Below are 21,564 nucleotides of genomic sequence, written 5' to 3' on the forward strand. Positions count from 1 at the left end.
TGGTGTTGTTGTCTCCTGGAAACAACATCCTGATGCTGTCTGGGTGTGGAAAAGCAGAACTCCAGCATCAGTGATTTTGTTGCTGGGGGAGAGCAAAATCTGCAAGAAAAGTACAAAATGAAACAGTTTTTTTTTTAAAGAATCAGCGAAACAAATATCTCAAAGATGTTTTTTTAGGTATTGTATATCATAGAAAACACCCAATTACTATAACTTAAATCCGAAAGACTAAAAACAGTTGCTATTTGTCGTTTAACCAATAGAGGGAAGCACTGTTCCCTCACCTGGCAAAGCAGAAGGCAGGACTCAAAAAAAGAGAAATTCAATCTTAAAACTCATCACATTCAGATGTCTTCTTTTGTAATGTAAAACTACACATTCAACTTTGTTGTCTGGATGTGTCGCATCTGCTGTATGAGTAATTAACCCTTATTTTGTTAAACAGTAAGATGTTTTGGCAGCTTTATGAAGTGTTTTTGGTGGATTGAGTGCTGACTGAATTGTATTCGGGGTTTCTTTTTCTTTTTTTTAATCTTATGCCCTGCACCCATAGACATAAGGTGAATAAGAGGCGACCCCTGAAGGGACATGCCGAAAGGTGAACCTGGGTGTGACAGTAACTACATCAAAGACTTTCTACATTTGGGCAGAGCCATCAGCTTCTGTTTGTTGTCTAGATTTATTCCAGACACTCTATCATTTAATCTTAAAAATCCCTGTCTGAACATCTTTTGATCTATTTTCAAAATGTTTCCAGTTTTCATTTAATTAAGATGCCATTTTTTGCCCAAAAAACCTCCAAACAAAACTTGTTTTCTAGGGACATGGTTTCTGTGGAGTGGCAGCAGTATATTCCAAAGTTCACCTCTGAGTTGTGGGTTGGGACTAATGCGTGGAGCAACTCCATCCCCTCTTCCCCTCCCCGACGCTGAGAGCTCGGAGCAGGGAGCGTGTGACGCATTTTCTTTGTCCTTTTCCAGATTGTGTTTGTTCGTCTCCTCCTGATTCACAACAATTATCAGACATTCTCCGAAGTTTCAAGCTTAATATGTCCTCCTTCGTCAGAAAAATGCAACCAAGAACACCATTTACATCAGAGTGGGTCTTCAAGATTTATGTCAATGAAATCTAAAGATGGATAAACAGTAACGACAGCGGGGGTGTCGATGAGTTTGGCCGCTGTGTTACATTAGACGGGTGGTTATCGATCGCGCTCTGCTGCAGGAAGGCCACCAGCTTTCCGGGAGAGAGCTGGAAATGTGAGCTCTTCGTCCTTTCTTTGCCCTCACATCCTTTTCATCCTGGCTTTTGCTCCTGCACTTTTTGCACCCCCCCACCCCACCCTATCCCATTTGCAATGTGTCCCCTCTCTCCATGTGCATCCTGCCTTCAGAAAGCTGGCCCGTGTAGAGGAGCATGGCTGCAGCAGAGAGAAGAATGCACGGTGAGTAGATGAATTTGCTGCTGTATCTTGTTGTGGTTGCAGAGACGTTGTGCTGCAACACATCTTACAGCACTAGTCGTGATGCAGCAGAATTTACAGGCAGTGTCTGCTAGTTTAGATGCATGCTCTTCTCTATTTTTACAGAGCTGAAAAATATTAACGTTGGAGCCACGCTGGTCATTAGAAAAGATGGTTTGAGCTGGTTTTCCGGACACAAAATCGCCAGAAGGTATGGTGCAAATTACAGCTGTGAGTGTCTGCCTTTCCGTTGTGGAACCTTTTTGGTTGTTTGCTTAAGTCTTAGAACCTGTTTTTTCCCCTGAGCCCCTCCACCTGTTACACAATAAGGTGTAAATGTACCCAAACGGAGCAGATTACAAGCTTTACGGCCTACAGCATGCATGTGTTTGTGTGTCTTTTTACATCCTTTACGTCACGATGGCTGTGACTCAGCTCCTATCTTCCTTTCCTGAGTCACTCGCCCAGCGGTTGCTTGGTTACCACAGACCGGAGAAAGTTTCCTCTTGCGTCTTTGTCCCTGCAGATGGACAGGCTCTTATATTTATTCAGGCGCAGGAGTGAGTGGCCGGTATTGGTGTGCACGGCTGCATTTGTGTTTCATCAGGGTTAGTGCACCCTGTTGTGGAAAATGGACGGCATACTTTGGCTCATCCAACCATTCCAAGTGTGGCCAAAAAAATCCGGAAGCTTGAGCTTGGAGAGGACATGTCTTCACTCAGTCCTTTAACAGCATGTTGCTTGTTGTGTTTCTTTTTACTCTACATTTTTAAGTATTTGAGCTTCCTTAAGTGTTTTAAATTATGATACACCTGCTTTTACGACACAGTGGAGCTTCTCCCAAAGACTTTCCAGTGTCTTAGAAGCACACAGAGGTCAAGAAATCCTTTTATTTTCAAAACACACAGGCTAAATGTGGCTTTTTTGCAAATTTTCAGACCAGCAGGTTAAAATAAAGAGCTGCACAGATACTTTTCAGACATCTTAACACAGAAAGATTGAAATCTTTCAATTTTAAAAGTTAACCTGGTTTGTCTTAACTAACCACTCCGATTATCTTTTGATTAATGTTTGATCTATTTTCAAAGTGTTTCTAAGAAGTGTAATTTCTTGGCTAATTTATATTTTATTTATATACGTCCTCCATCATCAGACAAATGCCACAAGAACATGTTAAAAACACTAAAAACACAAGCCTGTGTTACACAGCCACCATAAACATTTTGCGCATTTTGCACAGATGAAATTGGGTCATACATGAATATACGGGCAAAAAATGAGAAAAGTTGTGGTCACAAATGTGTCACGAATAAACCACGGAAGAAGTACGAATAAACCACGCAAAGACCACGTAAATTAACATAGAAAATGAACCGTACGTGATTATTCCATATGCGGTTCATTAGTGACTCGTGCATCAATTATGTCATTTGAACGTGCACCATCACATGTGTAATATAAATGTTATACATCTGTGGTACATGCGTCTGTTAGATATACGTAAAAAGGTGGTGGAAAGCCAAAAATTTGCGTATGCATCTTGCAAAAATCAGGCACAGTTGCTCAAGATTTACATAATCATTGCGTCTAAACTAAGTAAAATATGCATAAACTGCAAATTTTCAATCAACCAAAAAATTTTAAACAGCTCAAAACCGAATTTCACGTCGGCAGAAACCTTCGACGGACATCTGCGCACATCGACGAATCACGAACGCCAGAAATACGAAAGATCTAATGTGGAAACTGGGCAAAACACCGCCTTTATGCCAGAAAATGTGGCATATGAATGAAAAAATCCTCAAAGACACTGAGCCACTTCAGGCGGGTGAAAACCCTTCTCTTTCTTGAAATATTGCCACCCGCTGGTCATGAATGAGATTATGGTAAAAAAAAAAAAAACGAACATGGACAAAAAAACACTGCTCGCCTCAAGCAAAATTAGACCATTTCCAGATGGTGCAGTTTATTTTTTTTTGTTCAGGCAGAAGCCTTTTGCTTTGATTTAATGTGCAAACCCTTCAAAATACTGCTGATGGTGCTAGTTATCTCTAGGGGAATCAATTTAGGTAAATTAACAGCAAATGGTTATTTTTATCGTGCTCAGAAAGTCTTTATTGGTCGGGATCTTAGTCAGTCATGCCCAATAATTTAAAAACAAAAACCAAAAACCTACAGTTGGAGTCTGTTTTTAGCAGAGTTGTACTTAATAATTTGCAGTTAAAGAATAAAATGTCAACTTTTGATCTTTTTAATTTGCTTTGAGAAGCATGTTGGCCCAGTTTTTGTGTTAAGTTGTATTGCTAAGTTGTGGCAATACAAGGTTTTGAAATCAAGACTGATGCATGAAGCTGCTGCCTCATGCCCCCCCCAGTCATCCATATTGCATGACGTATCAGACTTATAGTGGTAATTAAGCTGATCATTAGCGTGTTTGAAGGATCTGACTGAGTTGTTGTGAATCCCACATGCAGGGAGGCGGAGCCTTGTTGGTTGAAGTCCTCAGGTGAGACGGTGCAAACCGAAGAGGGGGAGCAACAAACACTCAGCTGCGCCCTCATTCTTCATCCCGACAAAAGAAACGTAAATAGGAGGCCGTGGAGACATACGGATCAAACACAGTGCTCCTGCTTTCCGTCATCTTCTCACCGTGGTTCTCAGAAAAAGCAGATCCAAGAATCAGTGTTTGCTTTTCCAGATCCAGTTCTCCCAGAATCCCCAGAAACTCAGAAAGGACACTTTTTAAGTGTTAAAAACGTTTCCAGTGTGGTTCCCAACAACTTGAATGTGTCAAACACACAAAACTCCATGAATAAGAATATAATTAATGGGTGCATCATTTTATGTGATGACTGGGAAGTTTTTCAGGATTGGAGGAAATTCACTGGACACCAATGGACCATGGATAACATGTTTGTATCAACTCTAAAGCCCTCCATCATCCAAAAGTCTTTAAGCCCTATTACTGAAGATGCTGCCAATGGAAATTTAATAAACCTTAGAAGTCATCTGCAAATCTGTCCAAATTCCAATGATCCAGACGAGTCAGTAGAGCAAGATGGAAACATAAAACGGAAGAAAAGCGTGTCCTTCGATGAAGACGTCACTGTGTACCTGTTTGATCAGGTACTTCTAATCCTTCTGCACTATGAAATCCTTGTCAAAAAAATTGTTATTTACCCCTGTTGGAGGACTTTTAAAAGTTTCTTTTAGATAAAAGTATGAAAGGTTAACTCAAAAACCAAAATAACAATCAGCAGAAGTCAGAGTTGCTTTGTAGTTTGAATCCAATCTTTCCTCCAAGGTCCCTCCTGTTGTTTTTATCTAATGTCCAACATTTAATATTGGGATTCCTCCAAGAAAACTTCAGTTTTACTTAACCAGGTTTCCTATGAATTAATTTGGATTGAGCTTCTTAAACTGACCGCTATTTTCTAAACTTTTTGGGTTTTTCTCATCTGTAAGTGTTTATAAACCTTTCAAGCTTTCCGTCATATTTAACTGTTTAAGGGTGGAAATAACTCTTGACCAGTATTGGATTATTCAAGCATAACAGTCTGTTGTGTTTTTGTTTAATGTTAGGAGACTCCAACAGTGGAGCTTCACTCTGGGTCCGACCCGTTTCTGCCATGCAGCTGTTTTCATCAGATGCAGACAGTTGAGGAAGACTCTGGTAGGATACTCACCACTCGCCGTTTCCGTCTCATCACCAGCAATCTACTGTCCAAAATCCAGGACAACAAAACAGTTTTAACACCAATTGTCCCCAAACATCACCAGGAAGTTTTCACACTTAACCCATTAAGATATATTTTATGAATCAAGCAGAAATTCACAGTTAAATTTTCACTAAATAAAACTGTCTTGTAAATAGAAATTGAAAAATAGAATACAGATATCAATTTAAAGAAGAAAAACACTCAGCTGCTAAAAAGCTGTAATAAAAAATGTTAAATATGTTTTCCGCGCTGACGGTTCCTTTCACGATACATTTTACTCTTCAATTATCAGTTTTGTCTCAAAAATTACTATCACAAGTGGAATTGAGTCACAAATATTGATTTCAAAGTAAATCTTGTCTGTTATTTGATAATAACTCCATATATAGTCCCATTATTCATCACATCTAGATGTGTGAAGTTTGTTCTCTGCAGCTGGTGGTATTATGTAGTGTAGTGCCTTGATCAGTTCATGGTAAATGGTAAATGGTAAATGGTAAATGGTAAATGGCGTATACTTATTTAGCGCTTTCTATCTTCTTTCGAAGGCCCAAAGCGCTTTACAGTCACAGTCCCATTCACCCATAGACACACACATTCACACACTGACAGCGGCTCCGCTGCCGAACACTGGCGCCAACCTCCCACCAGAGGCAAGATGGGGTTCAGTGTCTTGGGCGTGCAAGGCGGGAATTGAACCTGCATTCTTACGATCATGGGTCGACCGCCCACATAATCATACTCATAGGGTTGGGGTGTCTGGTCCAAAGTCTGAGCAAGTTTTTCTTTTTTTTCCGGAATCCATTTTTTTAAGGATTTTTTTTTTTACCAAGAAGGAGGGTCTAAGGGAAGGGATGTCCAGTTTAGTTTAGTTTAGTTTAGTTTAGTTTAGTTTAGTTTAGTTTAGTTTAGTTTAGTTTAGTTTAGTTTAGTTTAGTTTAGTTTAGTTTAGTTTAGTTTAGTTTAGTTTAGTTTAGTTTAGTTTTGTTTTGTTTTGTTTTGTTTAGTTTAAAATTTACTTATTGAATTATATGAATTCATGATCCTTATGATTTTATGTTTACTATACAATTACTGGTATGTAGCCCATTGAGATGACTGTTGTTGCAATATTGGGTTATATAAAGAAAATTGAATTGAATTGGATCGAATTGCAGAACGAATCTGCCAACAGCACACATCAAAAATTACGAGGAACAGACACAGTGCAGCGTAAAAACAAATCAAACAGCATCTTTCGGCAAGTGTCACAACAAATTAGGTCCACTAGACAATAAAACCGGTGAAGAAAACTCCTGATATTTCATTGATGTGCTCATTTCCTGCAGGTTGGGAGTGGGAAGATGACTTTCAGGCGTTGGAGAACACCCCTTATTTTCAGACTGCTATGGACCCTCACTCTGTCTCCCTGCCATCCCTGGATTGGACTTCCCCGTCCAGGCCGAAGAACCGGTCTGTGTCCCACACCTGCCTGGTCCTGACCTATGTCACTGAGTCAGACCTTGAGCTGTGAGGCAAAAGGTGGGTGACACACACACACACACACACACACACGTGCATGTGGCATATTTTGTGACAGGGCAGTGGTCAAAGCAACTTCCCTGTCATGACGCCTTCCTCCAGCCAAAGGCCACCTCACTGTCACCATGGCCTCGTGTGACATCCACGCTTGTTTTTCTTGCAGGCAGCCAGCCTTGATCTCATGGAAAAACTGACTAATCGTCCAGATCTTCAGCTCTAGCTCACCTCCCTCTCTTTTTATGAGTCAGGGATTTTAATGCCCTTTCTTCCGCCGCTCTGTGCTACAGATGGATTCATGACATCACAGTTGAGCAGCTCCGTGTAACGGAGGACTGAGCTTTTGCAGTTGTTGGCATGACACAGTCTGTGTTTGACGCGAGCTGCTGTGATGTGACAAAGCAGCCAGTTGCATAACAGAGTTGGTATCTTTCCAGCTGCAAGCAAAGCTCTTCAGAAAGTAAGTGACATAGTAAGTGGAACTATTATCTGAATCCATCTCTGTAATTTAAAAGCCGATAGTTTTGTTAAAAACCAGCCTGCTGGTGAACATATCTCTTTGTTGAAGTGGATTCAACTCTGAATTTATCTGCAGCTGTGACAAAATAAACAGTGCTGGTCTGAGGGCCAAAGCAGGCAGAAATTGAGTAAACTAAAGGAAAAGATAATGTTTCCAGTGACCGCTTTGGATGATTAGATACCTGAGAGGGGATAGAAACTTGGCAGGACAAGTGGGGATTTGTATGGATATGGGTACCCACACATGGTGGCCATCATTTATGTAAGCACTACCATCTGATCTCAGTATTTAAGGCACAAGTGAACAATTTTGTGGTGCTTCTGGGCTTAGTTTCGTGGGTCCTCACAATGCACTAAATGTTAGTACTTCTTCCAAAAGGATAAAGTCCCCGACTGTAAAATCTTGAGGACCAGACTGGATGTCCTCACGGTCCCCACGCTCCTTCCCGGAAACCTTGACCTAAATCTAATAGTAAAAAATTGATGCTTGATCTTGAGTTTTATCCCAAACTTACTCTAAAATTAACCCAAGTTGTAACTTTTAACCTTTGAAGTTGCAAGAACTGTTTAACTATAAATGTTGTACACTTGTATCACGTTTTCCCACCCTCCTTGAAGGCCTAAAGCGCTTTACAGTCGCGCAAATTCCCACACTGATGGCGAACCGAACACTGGCGCCAACCTATAACCACTAGAGGCAATGTGGGGTTCAGTGTCTTGCCCAAGGGCACTTTAACATATGGCCAGGCAAGGTTGGAATCAAACCTAGTCGCCCGCCATAACGCTTCACCACGGCCGCCCCACGTAATATTTTATCACCAAATGTTGTAGTCAACTGACACCTTTGCTGATCTTAAAAGCGTCTACATTTTGTAAAAACTTGTCCGAACATCCACTTTTCTTATTATCTTTTTGTGGTCCATTGCCATTTGGGATTTTCTTTACTTTATCTCAAATGACTGCCTAATCCTTGCTTTCTGGTGATAACTCTATGAATTGAACAGTAATCTAGCAATTGGTTGGTTGTGTCCAACTTTCCTATGTGCCAATAATAGTAATCTGTCAGTTTGGACAAGCTCATCCAGTAAATGCAACATAATGTGGAAACTGTTAACGGTAGAAACAGTCGTCATAACTATAAATGTGCCCTGTTATCTGTCAACAGTTGATTATCAGACATATTTAAATGCATCTCCACATGTTAGGGGTGTGTGCATCTTTTCCTGGGGTACATCCGGGAAGGCGCTATGACAACACTGAGCGATAGAGCAGCTGCTCTTTGCAACTCAGTTTACTGCGTAAATATTACTTAAAGCAATTCCTGATCATGCCCCCAGAAAAAAAACTCCCAGTGATGGACAAATCTGATGATATCAAGAAGTTGCTTGATTTCCTGCTGGAAGAAGTTAGAACCTTTCATATGATTTGATTTGCATCTCCATTCATAAACCACGAATCGATACATAAAAAAATTAGTGGCCGTATAATGCAGTCCATTTTTGTTACCTAAATGGATACAATCTATATTTTCATTTCTTTTTTGGCGTTCAAAACTGTAAATAAAAATGCTTTTTAACAGAGGAAATCTTTATTGGCGCTTTTTTATTTTAATCGCAAAAATACAATGTCTTTAATATAAAAATATAAAAGCTGCAAACAAACAAACAAAAAAAATCCCCTTGGGGTTTTTTGTGTTTAAAAGGTGTATGTTCAGGTATCGATTAAAGTGCTGGGAAAAAAAAGCTCTCATATGTTTCGTACACAACACACATCCCTAGCTGTGGTTCACCTTTAATCAATTGTAATTGACCCGACTTGGTAGAAGCCAGCTTGTGATTGGATGTCTTTATGTTTGCATTACATGTACTTAAAAAGACAGCAGCAAAGAAAGTAGCGACACAACAGAAGGAGAAACTGACAAAGTTTGCCAGAAACTGATTACTGTATTTTCTGTTGTATAAGTCGCACCAGAGTATAAGTCACAGGAGCTGAAAAATCCATAAGAAAAAACATCTATAAGTCACTATGTAGTAAAAATAGCACCAGACTATAAGTCGCAGGAGCCAAAAATGCACAAAAAATGAGAGAAAAACATCTATAAGTTACTCTGGAGTATAAGTTGTACCAGAGTATAAGTCATGGTATCTGAAAAGTGCATAATAAAGAAGAAAAAAGCATATATAAGTCAGTTTTTTAAAATGTTTTTTAAAATCACATCTGCATTCTCTCAGTACTAGATCGATTTTCTTTTACTCAAATCTGTTACCCTTATACATCTCCAGTACATGTAGAATCACATGTCTATCTTCTCACAGGTCCTCAAAGCTTCAGCATGAAGCTCAATCTTTGACCAGAAATCTTCTCTGTAAGTTGCCACAGTGCGACTGTGCAAATAGATTCATGTTCCCACAACATTAGTAAGCACACACACACACACACACACCAGCACCCCCCTCAATCCACCCAGCACACAAACACACACAGGAGCTGATCAAGGACATCAAAACCAAAAGTCAGCAGCTGTTTGCCTTAAAAAGCTGGGAGATCTGCAGCTGCACCACCAAGTCCCTGTGATTCCACAAACACAGACTCGTCTTATTTGACTCAGTTTATTTCATTTGAAGTTTTATTTTCACTTTTGAGTACTTTTTGGTTTATTTTGTCTTATTTCTGTTTAGAGGGTTACTGCTGGACCAAATTCCCTCAGAGTAAAAGGTCACAAACATTAACTTAATGTTTTCTGCTATTTTTTTTCCATTAAAATGATGTTTATTTTTGTAATTATTCAACTTCCAACCCAGCTTTTGGCTGCCCTGACTCCAATTTTTAGAGTAACTCTGCAGCATTTGGGTCTGAAAAAGATTTGGAAGCTAAGCTGTCACTCAGAATCACTTGTCACTCACTGGGAAGCTCCACCCACAAGCCAAATTTAAAATAAATGTTTTAAAAGAACAACTACTAGACTGAATTCCTTTTGTTTTGTGTTTTAAGCATTTTAAGATGTTATCAACATGTCAAAATGATTGTAAAGCGTTACGGTGGAGAAGCCTTTTTTCAATTTCATTTTCTAAAGAAGAACCACTTGAGGTTCTGGTGACTTTCTTGCTGTTTCAGTTCATTGTGACACATTGTGGTGCATGCTCAGTACGCATCACTGAGTGGACACCTCCCTGCTTCTGCTCTATCTACATCAAGAAGAGGTAATCCCAACTGCCAACAGCTGCCTGCGGGTCAAACTGACAAAGTGGGATTATTCCAGATCACACATCCATGTTTGGCCGGGGCGTATTTGAGCAATGTTTTACCACTTGGCCTGTGATGTTTATTCAGACCTTTTGTGGTTTGAGGGTGTGCATCAGTTTGCTTTGCTGTCTCATTACAGAAGAGACAGACTGCAAAAAACGTTTAGCAGCAAGTAAACAAAGGGGATCTACCTCTCTGCTGTCAGAAAAGTCGACTGTATTCAAATCAGGCAGGGCCGATGGAAATGAGGTTGGCTTTTTACTGAGCCTTCAAAATGACAATGAGCAGCAACGTCTCCAGCCGTCCTTTTCCACCCGAAAAACTGAGTAGATTTCCAAAATGGAAAATAATATGATGACAATTTAACTTGACTCCACCGGCTTTGTTTGAAATTTATACTTGCTTAAGTGAAATGTGATCCAGGAAACATTAAAGTTTCCACAAAAGAAAATTATCTATAAGGAGAAAAGCAAAATGAAATGACACTTGGCAGTTTTCAGTTTTATTGACTATTATTGTTGTAAGACATTGTGCCCAAAGTTAAAAAAGCAAAATATCTTTTTATTTTTCTTATTTTGATAAATTATAACATCTCTGTTTATATTCGCTTCTTTTTAAAATAGTTACCGGTACTTATGCTAAAATTAGGTGCTTGGAGATTTGAAAAAATAAAAAACAGAATTTTTGGTCTTTGGAACTAAAGAGAAAAACGGTAGGAGGTCACAACAGAGCTTCAATCAATTTATAAAAAACATCCAACCAGGCAGGAACTAGGGTGTAGTTTTGGACACAGATCTAAATATTTGGAAACACATAAAGGCACAAAATCAGATAACATCATCTTTGAGGTTTAAAGATCTGATGTCTAAGCAGGACCAGGAAAAACCAGACTTTAAAGTTCGGTTGCTGGTTTATCAAGCTTTGAATGGTTTAGCACCAAAAATACATGATTGATGACCCAGTATGTACCAGCCAGACCTCACAGTCATCTGAAACCGGTCTGTTGTCAGTTCCTAGGGTCAAACCTAAAAACATGGATAAGTTGCATTCAGCTGCTCCACAGATCTGGAATATCTATCCGTCTTCTTCCGCTCATCCAGGATCAGGTCATGGGGGCAACAGTCTAAGCTAACATACCCAGACTTCCTTCTCCCTGGCCACTTCCTCCAGCTCATCTAGGGGGACCCCAAAACATTCCCGGCCAGCCGCGAGATGTATGGTCTCTCCAGCGTGTTCTGGGTCTTCCCCGGGGCTTCTGCTCAGTGGGACATGCATCCAGACTAGATGCCTCACTCTCTGATCTTTCCTCTGGGTGAACAAGTTTCAAAGACATTTAAACTCCTCCACTTGAGGCAAGACCACTCCACCCACCCAGGGAGGGCAAACTACCTTTCTCCGGTCAAGAACCATGGCCTCAGACTTAGCAGTGCTGACCCTCATCCCAGCCGCTTCACTCTGTGCTGCAAACCGCCCCGATGGACGCTGGAGGTCTTGGAATAGAATTCCAAAACAGCCTTAAGCTACAGACACACTGTGACGCGCATTCAAATCGCGTAAGGTTCTTGAATGCGCATTCAGTCCCCAGTGTTCACACTGAACAAGCAGAGAGGGACTTCATCTTCTTTTTCTAGTGTTTACTAGCGCATGTCCATCATTTCAATCCAGGTTTACACCTGTTCTCTGCTACATTTGAGTAGTTTTTTGTCAGAAGGTTACATCCGGACTTTAACTTTAAGCTTACCTAAAATGTCTCCACATTTTCTTTTAATTTAATGATCTCTTCTTTAATACTTTTTGTAAATGTTTACATTAATGCATAAAGCGCCAAAGTGTATTTCTACACAAAATGTGCTATACAAATAAACTTGCCTTGCCTTAATTTAGTCATAATTTCTTTTGCTTTGGTAATAAAAACAGTGAAATATAAACATTTTATGGTTTTAAACGTCCTGATTTTTAATTTTTTTTCAATCTGCAAATGTTTGAGCGTATTTCGAATATTGATAAATGAATCTATGGTGAGCCGTTTTAATGTAAACTGTTGCTTTTGGCTGCTGCCGTTGGCCTGCCTCTGTCTGTGTGAGTTGAGGGTGTGAATCCTGCCTGTGTGGACTCTCCCGGTGAGGGCACAGTGGGCTGGCTCTGTGATTGGCCGAGCAGCGCGACGTGTCCATCAGTCGGCCGCGAGTTGCGCACATGTGACAGTTATCTGCGTGCGTCCGCGGTGCGCTGACGCTCCACCGCCGTCTCCTTCCACTCTCTCTGCGCGCCGACTTTTACGCACTTTCGTGGCCGGATGCGTTTTTCCACGAACACTCAGAGGCAAGACGGGCAGTCTACCTTCCACAGTAAGAGTCCTCTTCCCTCTGCGTGTTGCTTTTATGTCTGCTGCTTTGTGCGCCTTCTTTCTGAGGTGTCAGGTCCAACTCTGTTGTAAACTAGGGAAAAAGAATGATATAGACAGTCCTAGTCAGTCTTTCCTCCCTAATCTATGCAAAACCACTTTTTCTATCAATCCTTGGGTTTGCATAGCTCGTAAAAGCACATTTGAATCTAGAGTAACTTCTTTTCTTGTTCCATTATTGAGAATAAATTAGGTCTGGTTAATTTGTAGGGTCTGCTGTGGCTGTATCCTGGCTGTTCTCGCTTTTTGTGAGTGTAACTTGAAATTATTATCTCAGCTGATCGAAAAAGACAAGCAAAGACTAACAGAGTTTTCTCACTGCAGGTTTAGGATGCAAAACTGGAGAAAAGTCTTCTTTTAGACTATAAAGACCTACGTGTTCTGTCTCTCTGCCCTCCAGGTTAATTCAAGCTGAGGTCCTTCAAAGGGAGCAGCAGGATGAAATGCAAAAGAAAGGCAGGGAAACCCTCCAGGAGGCCCTGGTCCGACCCGGAGCCAGAACTTGAACCAGACACAGAGCCAGGCTCCAGTGAACAGGAAGGCTCCGAAGCCTCGGTCCGGATCGGTGACTCCTGGAGGGGATCTTTGAGGAGCAGGGAGGGGAGACGTCAGGGTGGAGTGGGTGGAGGCCGCCGGCGCAGACAACACGGCTCCAGCACCAAAGAGCGCAGCATCAGACGGCTGGAGAGTAACGAGCGGGAGCGCCAGCGCATGCACAAACTCAACAACGCCTTCCAGGCCCTGCGGGAGGCCATCCCACACGTCAAGACGGACAAGAAGCTGTCCAAGATCGAGACTCTGACCTTGGCTAAGAATTACATCAAAGCTCTAACCACCATCATCCTGGACATGTCGGGGGCCTGCCTGCCTGCAGGCGGGGTCCCCTCAGAGGCCAGCACTGCCAAACTGCTTCAGTGCTACCAACAGCACCTGGAGGAGGAGGGCGAGGATGGTCTCACCCAGTACCTCACACAGATGCACAGCTTCAGCCAGGAGAAGTAGGATGAAAACTGTCAGACGGAGGTCAGAAGAATCCCTGTCTCTGGATTTGGACTGGATTCTGTTCCCCTCCTGGATACGGGACAAAATGCTTGAATGTAAGTGTGGTTTTGATGATCGTTGGCCTAAAGACTGCAGTGAAGTGGACCAGCATTAAGTGCATTCAGAACCGAAAAGGCTCATCTTCAGTGACGTTTCTCTGTGGGTTCAGGCGAGCAGTGGCCTTCTTCCCTTTTGTGTTTACTTCTGATTTAAATTTTTTTGGTAAAGTGGCAGTTTGAAAGACAAGCAGCTAATACTAATGTGAATATAATTGGCGATTGCTTTAGCTCCTAATCTATAAAATTGAAATTTGCGTTTAAAGACCAAAGACGGCTTTTGAAGTGTGTGCCATTCCTTTTGTTGTGTGGGCTCATCTTGAAGCAGGAAAGTCGAGGAAAAAACACTTGATTTAATGTCAATAAACACTTTTAGTTATTAAGATGTGATCATTTTTGGGATGCGGATGAAGAACAATATTTCACACTTAACACTAAACTTTTGCATGGAATGAGTCGCTTTTCAATAGAAACAGCTCTCCATTTAAGTCACTGCAACAATAACTTGAAAATTGACAAAAAAAATAATTTTTTTTCTCTTGCTGCTCAGTCATTGTACCATCATCTGACCAAAGGAAGAAGAGTTCAAACATTCTCCTGAGAAAGAGGAAGGTTCAGTTAAAAAACACCACAAGACTTTTACAAGTAATCCACTCTTTTCCACTTTAAACTAAAAAACACAAATCTGAATCTTAATAAAACTTAAGCCAGAAAGTGAGCATCAAAAGTTTTGTTGTTATGTTCAGTAAATAATTGTAATTTTTTGAACAAAAATTACTTTTTTTTTTTAAGACTGCCTTCTTTCACCTCCAAACTGATAGAATCTTCACCTATTTCACAACCAGGTTCCTGCAGACGTAAAAAAATACTTAAAAAATAATATTTAAAGACAATTTAGGAGGAAAAAAAATCAGTTTTCACTCTTTTTATCTTTTTCCTAAACGACTTATCTTTCAAAAAGGGGTGACACTTTCCTCGGCAAACACTGTAATGGTGTCAAAATGGGATCAAACGGAGCAGCTTTGGTCGTGAGCCGGAACTGAAACCATCTTTGCAGAGAGGATCGAATTACTGAAGCGGCCAAACCTCCTTCACCTGTTCTGAAGTCATTATTTCCTTTTCACAGGCAGGTTACGGAGCACAAAATACACGGCGAGCCAACAAGAAGGCTGAATCTTTTCCTCTACAAAAATAAACAGAGTTTTTAGAAAATAAAACTCATCTTCATTTAACTTTTAGGTGAGGTCTGAAAGAAACCACATCATTTGAATACATTTAACTTAAAACTATCATTGTTATAACTACAGCAGTGATAAGATCCACAGTAAAAGTGCACCATTAAAGACAGAAAAATAAATACATTTATGAGCATAAAGTTGTAAAGTTATGGAAAAGAATAGAGTCATAAATGTAGAATTTAAAATGTTGCTATTTTCTAATGTCACTGTGGAAACATTTTAAGGCTAAATGTGACGTTTTAATTTAGAAAAAGCGTCACTTTTTCCTTAAAAATAGCGACATTTTAAATTCTACATTCATGCTTTTTTTTTATAAATTTACAACTTAAAATTAGTAAAAATTGAGACTTTTTTTCTCATAATTGTACATCTGTATTTTTGTAACATTTAAACTATTTTATTTTATTTACAAGTTTGCTTTCTCATAATTGTACAACTTTATTTTTGTAAAATTCTGACTTTTTTTTCTCATAAATGTATGACTTTATTTTCATATATTATCAAGTTTTTTTCTTTCAAGGTGGCCCTAATACTCCATCTAACAGTAGAAATGCAGATAAACTGGTAAAAAGGATGGCTAGTGCCTTGATAAAAGACAGTTTGTCGAATAAAACAGGAAGTTTAACAAGCCCACGTCATAGTTTCACAGACTAAACATCACCAAAAAAAAAAATAATAAAGTTTTCAGCCCCTATCAACACACAGCGGTGCCGTTGGGCTCTGCGATCCCAATAGGGAGCGGGCTGGAGGAGGTCGGAGGAGCCGTGTCCTTCTGGGAGAGGAGACCGATTCGGGGCGGCTCCATGGCGTTTCCTCTCACAGTGATGTGATCCCATCCACCCTAAACAGTCACCATGGAGACAGAGAAGAGCTTAGAATAAACTCTAAACCCAAACATTCTCACTATAGGGGAACACATCGAATCGCAAAATATGACAAGAACAAGAATTACTTACTTTAATGAATACACTACAATGACTGCCAAAAATATGTGTCATGGCTAAAAGCAGGAAAACTCGACATGAATAATAATTATGTATTTGTTGACAGAAAAAGAAGAGGCCATCTTTTAAATCCCATCCTGTAGTTTCCTTTGGTGCAAAAAGGTTCAGCAATTTGTGCCCGAAAAGATTTTAAATGAAGAACTTGTTCAGACAGGAAAGAAAACTGCATGAAAAGATACGTTTCTTCAGAAAAACGATGAGCACAAGATCAGTCCATTTATCTGCAGACGGTTTGCAAGGTTTCTGGTATTTTTTCGAAAGAAAATGTTGCAGCTTTAACTATTTTTACTAACTAGTTACTAAGAAAATGTATGTTTTTGTAAATGCTAATCTGGTTCTCCTTTAAGATTTTAGAACATTTTATATGTTATGCATTTCTCAATTCCTTCCATTAGTTATTAATCACAAACTCAGCTGTTGGTATTCATGTTGGCTCATTAATTCTGACCAAAAAGATATAGAAAAGAGTTGGACACAGTTTTCTTAAGAGACGGTTCCTCTGTGTTCTCACCCCGATGCCGTAGTCCCATTGCTGTCCTTTAGGGTCTACGGGCTGGACTCCCAGTCGGTGACACACTGTCCCACAGCTCAGACTTTGGCTTCCCTGAACCTTGTCGGCTATGATCCAAATCTACAACACAAACCAACAAGGAAGATTAGCAGTTATGTAGAAAAACAAATCAATGCTGAAGACTTGGATGGCTGTAAAAAAAAAAATTAATTTAGATACATTTATTATTCACAGGATAAATCGTTCAAACGCAATGCATTGTGGTCTGTGTTCGTCAATCTAGTTAAAATCAATAAACACAGGGGGTGCGGGACGAATGCCCTGGAATTTAACAGCAGTTTGGACACCATGTTCTCCAAATTTATTTTTCATGGCAAATATGACATCACTAATTTCACAACATGTGAAAAAACAATTTTACTGCAACTATTTATGAATCCACTGTGTTCTGATGATGAAAACTTTGACGTTTTTAAAAAAACAACATCTAAATACATTTTATTTCACAAAAATTTAATGCACTGTGGTCTATAGTCGATAATGCAGTGAGCATCAATGCACACTGGTTTTTTGCAGAGACTTCTGGGAGATTTCTAGGGCGCTCAATTTTAGAAGTGTTGATTCGGACAGCACTACAAAATGCACTAGTGAGTAATGAAGCAATTCGGACACAACTTTGTTTTTTTTTTTGCGGGGACTTCTGGGAAATTTCCAGGGCAATGAATTATGGCTGTGTCTGAATCCCCCCCCCCCATCCCTAACTACTAAAAAACTATATAGTGCGGGTTATGTGGCGCCCTGGATTTTACAAGCAATTCAGACACCATGATCACTTCTTTCACTTCAGTCCACCGTGTTCTGAAGACAAAACATTGATGGTTTATTAAAAAAATACATTTTTGGGCTAAAATTGTTCAGACACAATGCATTGTGGTCTACATTCGCCAGTCTAGTGAGCGTCGATACACTCTGGTTTTTTGCAGAGAATTCTGGGAAATTTCTAGGCCACTCGATTTTGGAATTGTAGATTTGGACAGCGAGGAAACACTACTATCGAGTGCACTACATGCACTCATAGTGTCTATGCTGCACCATTGAACCAAAGCGTGGAGAATGTGAATTATTTGATCCCTGATATCTACGTCATTTCTGTCATTTTTGTCTTTACGTTGAATCCAAAGTGGATCGACAGCTTTTTTTTTTTACATTTGGAGACACATTTATAAGTATTTTTTAGGCAGCTTAAAGTCAAAATGTATTAATCTGAATAGTACCGTAAAGGAAAAGTGGATTTAAAGCAAATAATAAAGTTGATAATGTTCGTAGAAGAAATATACATTTTTAGAAAACATCTTAAGACAAAATCTAGATCTTTAGAAGTCCTACCTGATCCAGGGGCCCCATGGAGACTTTGCGAACATTGTTGGAAACGTGGTCCCAAGAAGAACCCTGAGGGTAGCTGGGGGTCACACCCTGCCGGTACCACAGATTACCTGGACAGAAAACAGCCAGGAACACCCCAAAACAGACAGGTACGTTCAGAAAACCCCTATGGACTACTCGTCTGCTTGGACTGGGGATGTTTGTACCGTTTTCATCAACAGTGCAAATTGAAGTCCTTCCAACTGACACCTGCTTTAGCTTTTGTTTGGCTGGAGAAGGGATGTGGTACCAACAGTCTCCTGTAGAGGGAGACAAAGATCAGCACTCCCCTCACTCAAGCTCTTAAAATATGTTTAAAAAAAGTGATATTTACCAACAACATTGACATTTAATAAAATTATAATAGTATGAAGCAACAGTTAAATGTCAAAAAATGCAAACCAATAAGAATAGTAAAACAGTTGTTCTTAAAATAAAAATACAAAATATAGATTTTTATTTCAAAAACAGAAAACAGGAAGAAAATTAAAGCCGGTTTTACTGAAGAGGAGATTAAAAAGATTTTAAAAATTTGTTTTTTAGCAGAAATTATTTGAAAAGAAACTAAAATAGTTGATCATCTGGATAAACTCCAGAAAATAACTAACTCAGCAGTGCATAAAGATTTCAACAGAGCTATTGATGTTTATGAGAGTTTATGCGTTGGACCTGCTGGGTTCTGAGGGGAAACCGATCCCCTGTGGAAGGCGGAGCCATCCCTGGCGATTGCCCAGACTTGACCGGCTGCTCCGATGGAGATGGACTTGAAGGGTTGGTCTGTTCCCACGTGGAGCCATGACGATCCCTGGAAACACAAGTGGGGGATCTGAGACATGATGAGACTGGTATGCAAGAATGACAATTTTAATTCTTAAAGCATTAAACCTCTCACTTCTAATCTTTAATGAGATATGTTGGAAAAAAACAATTTTTTTCCAGCTTTGACTTATCTATGATTTCCTGCAAACTGCAATGATTCTGCTAAATTTATGTTTCACACAAAATGCAGCATAAATATTATAACTGTGTCCTTGAGACGGTTGTTGTTTGGACTGAAAGTTAGTCAAAAGGACACTTGGGATGCTTGTCATCTCAAAATTGCTCATGTTTTGTTTTTGGAGTCATTTTTGTCCAATAAATGTAAAACTATAGCATCAGATTCAGCAACATTCCCATCCATTGATATACATTAGCCACGCCCAAATAGTAACAGTGTTATGAAAGCTTCAACTTAGAAATATTAGACTTTAAATCAAACAGTTTCAAAAGCTGATAACGTACGGCGGGAGTCTTTGCGGAAACTCCTAGTCGACAGAGGACGTCTCCTTTGCTGCTGATCGCCCACAGCGGAATTGTGTCAACGCTGCTCTGCGCTCCACACGGCAGCACGGTCACGTCAATCAAAGGGATGGGCGGGATTTCTTGCCAGGGTCCTGTAGTGGTCAATTTACACTTCCTGTAGAAAAATGATGGGATTTTTATTTCTTTCAGAAATGGCTCTTTTAGAAAAGGGTTTGAAGTTTTGCCAGCTTTTGGCAGCACCTGGCCCATCTTCTTCGACGTACAAAGTCCTTCATCGTTTTATAGCCGTGGAATGACCTGAAATGGGAAGAATAATGTAGAAAGAGGAAACCAATGGAGGCTGAAACAAAAAGGAGAAGGAATAAAACCTACGCTGGGAAGTCGGCGGCATATTGCCAGCCTTCCCTGTCTGTGCCGCCGGAGACGCTGTAGTCCACAGCCCAGTCAGAAATCTGAGATGAGAGAAGTGAAACACACCTGGGTTTTCAAGCTGCCCTTTTCTATAGACATTTATTTTAAAATGTTTTGTTTTAGAGCTAAGGATTAGAATAGAAAGCTCCAGAGGAAGCACAAGGGGAACCGCGAGGCCCCTTTCAGATCACTGTTCTGCTCACCCACGTCCAGTGAGGAGACGGAGGCCTCGTGCCCGTCTTCGTGCACTCACGCAGTCCGGACGCATTACTCCACATGTAGCGGTCGGTTGGAAGACCCCTAAACCGAGAGGGCAACACAAAAGTAAATGAAAGCTGCAACCCAACCTCAGCAACCCCCCAATTACCCTCGTTTGACCCGCATTCACTGGCTGAGCTGCGGCTACACGCCCCTCATCCATTAAAAAAAGAAAAAAACACTTTTCTGTTGGTTTAATCTCCATAGCAACCATTTCATTTCTTGGTCACCTGGGGTTGACGAACACGTCTACATAATTTTTAGAAGAATCGACAAAAGTAATTTTTGGGATATCCTTGGCAACACGCCAACATTCCTAATATTTTCATATCGCATGTCGTAAAGTCTTGTTCAACTTGAGCCAATGATTTATGCATTACACGTTCACAATATTGCGGTAAAAAGTCACAGGTGAACACAACTTTTATGAGCTCGCTATAACAACGCCGTACAAAATCTGCAAACTTTAAAACAAACATTTTTTTCTCAAAGTAGCTTCCAAATGATGCTCGAGGAGTTGGGAGACGATGGATCGAAATCTCTTGGAAGGAGTTTAAATTTGTACCTGGAAGTAAATGTGATTTTTTTTTTTTTTTAGTTAAAAGATGGCAACCTCTCCCCGGGGTCAAAGGTCAACTAAACTTTGGCTGTGGTTTTAGACATACGCTGCTGGCACGTGCGTGAATAAACTCTTTTGTTGAACAAAGATCTTGGTACCTGCTGGTGTAGCCGCTAACGGGGTTCCACCTTTGGTTCTCGTAGATATAAACACTCTTGACATCAGTCTGTGTGTAGATGTTGTCTGTGCTGCTGGCCAGACCCTGGAAGAAGCCTCCCCCGTAGCCACCAGTGTAGACCCAGGCAGTGTGGTCATACCCGATCCCCCACACTATCCCGGCGCTGTTACACTCCCCCATCCGCAAGTGTCCTCCCACCTGTCGCCAGAACCTGGCAGAGAGAACAGGCGCTCGTGACTGAGCGTGAGACTATGGCTGTGTCCAAACTGGAGGGCTGCGTTCTTCCTGGGCTGCGTTTGACGGCTGCTTACGTCACAACAAGTGCTGTTCAAATTCAACGACTCCTTCAAAATTCATCTGGTGTTTCCTTCTATGCTGCCCATATCCCAAGATGCACTGCGGCCGAACCCGGAGATTTTCTGACATTTTAATGGCGCACTTTGAAGCGGAACTCGGAGTTGGAGATGATTACACCTTTTTATAATCACACCTCCAATATTAAAAGTTGGATCAAATAAGCCAGAAAAACTTTGAGCTTCACTTTGTTCACCACTCCTCTCTGGTTGGGACTCATGGTTGCTAGGCAACAGGACATTCGCCGATGTAACGGCTGGAATTATTTAAAGGCTAGACTCGTCCAAATTCACAGCAATAACATCTGGCCTACCCGCTCGACGAAGGACCCCGCTAGCATTGACCGCATTGACCGCTAGCATTGA

General features: G+C 40.6%; 2 protein-coding genes and 1 non-coding gene across 9 annotated transcripts in view; 2 read left to right on the forward strand and 1 right to left on the reverse strand.

The window, feature by feature from the left end:
* On the forward strand, nt 1-102 carry mir338-2 (microRNA mir-338-2). The gene has a single exon (NR_107195.1). It is a non-coding gene; the product is annotated as a microRNA mir-338-2 (primary transcript).
* Nucleotides 85-14,345, forward strand: bhlha15 (basic helix-loop-helix family, member a15). Of its 6 annotated transcripts, XM_078937085.1 has the most exons (7): nt 1,159-1,259; nt 1,394-1,444; nt 1,589-1,673; nt 3,937-4,588; nt 5,045-5,135; nt 6,510-6,702; nt 6,866-8,803. In XM_078937085.1, the coding sequence occupies exons 2-6, from the start codon at nt 1,417-1,419 to the stop codon at nt 6,692-6,694; spliced, it is 1,041 nt and encodes a 346-aa protein (XP_078793211.1). In that variant the 5' UTR covers nt 1,159-1,259; nt 1,394-1,416; the 3' UTR covers nt 6,695-6,702; nt 6,866-8,803. The 6 variants fall into 6 exon arrangements, 5 of the variants coding, with proteins under 5 accessions (XP_011486183.1, XP_078793211.1, XP_078793213.1 ...); XM_011487881.4 differs by having other exon boundaries at nt 85-1,444; XR_013651414.1 differs by lacking the exons at nt 1,159-1,259; nt 3,937-4,588; nt 6,866-8,803 and having other exon boundaries at nt 1,292-1,444; nt 6,510-6,579.
* The window catches only part of tecpr1a (tectonin beta-propeller repeat containing 1a), a 17,100-nt gene continuing 9,850 nt past the window's right edge, over nt 14,315-21,564 (reverse strand). For both annotated transcript variants that reach the window (XM_020712076.3, XM_004080210.5), the window contains exons 15-24: nt 20,826-21,056; nt 20,054-20,150; nt 19,812-19,891; nt 19,680-19,736; nt 19,419-19,593; nt 18,807-18,942; nt 18,305-18,397; nt 18,102-18,208; nt 16,716-16,835; nt 14,315-16,041 (exon numbers count right to left, since the gene is read on the reverse strand). In XM_020712076.3, the coding sequence (XP_020567735.1) occupies nt 15,895-16,041; nt 16,716-16,835; nt 18,102-18,208; nt 18,305-18,397; nt 18,807-18,942; nt 19,419-19,593; nt 19,680-19,736; nt 19,812-19,891; nt 20,054-20,150; nt 20,826-21,056 (1,243 nt within the window). In that variant the 3' untranslated portion in view covers nt 14,315-15,894. The remainder of the gene's footprint in view (nt 16,042-16,715; nt 16,836-18,101; nt 18,209-18,304; nt 18,398-18,806; nt 18,943-19,418; nt 19,594-19,679; nt 19,737-19,811; nt 19,892-20,053; nt 20,151-20,825; nt 21,057-21,564) is intronic.

Source organism: Oryzias latipes, chromosome 19 (assembly GCF_053564925.1).
Source record: "Oryzias latipes strain Hd-rR chromosome 19, Olatipes_Hd-rR_3.1".
NCBI classification, from domain to species: Eukaryota; Metazoa; Chordata; class Actinopteri; order Beloniformes; family Adrianichthyidae; genus Oryzias; species Oryzias latipes.

Excerpts from the sequence above, each read along its gene's own strand:
- bhlha15 (XM_011487881.4), top strand. The coding sequence starts at position 1,417 with ATGGCTGCAGCAGAGAGAAGAATGCACG. Across the intron at positions 1,674-3,936 it reads GGACACAAAATCGCCAGAAG|GGAGGCGGAGCCTTGTTGGT; the intron begins GTATGGTGCAAA and ends TCCCACATGCAG. Across the intron at positions 4,589-5,044 it reads CTGTGTACCTGTTTGATCAG|GAGACTCCAACAGTGGAGCT; the intron begins GTACTTCTAATC and ends GTTTAATGTTAG.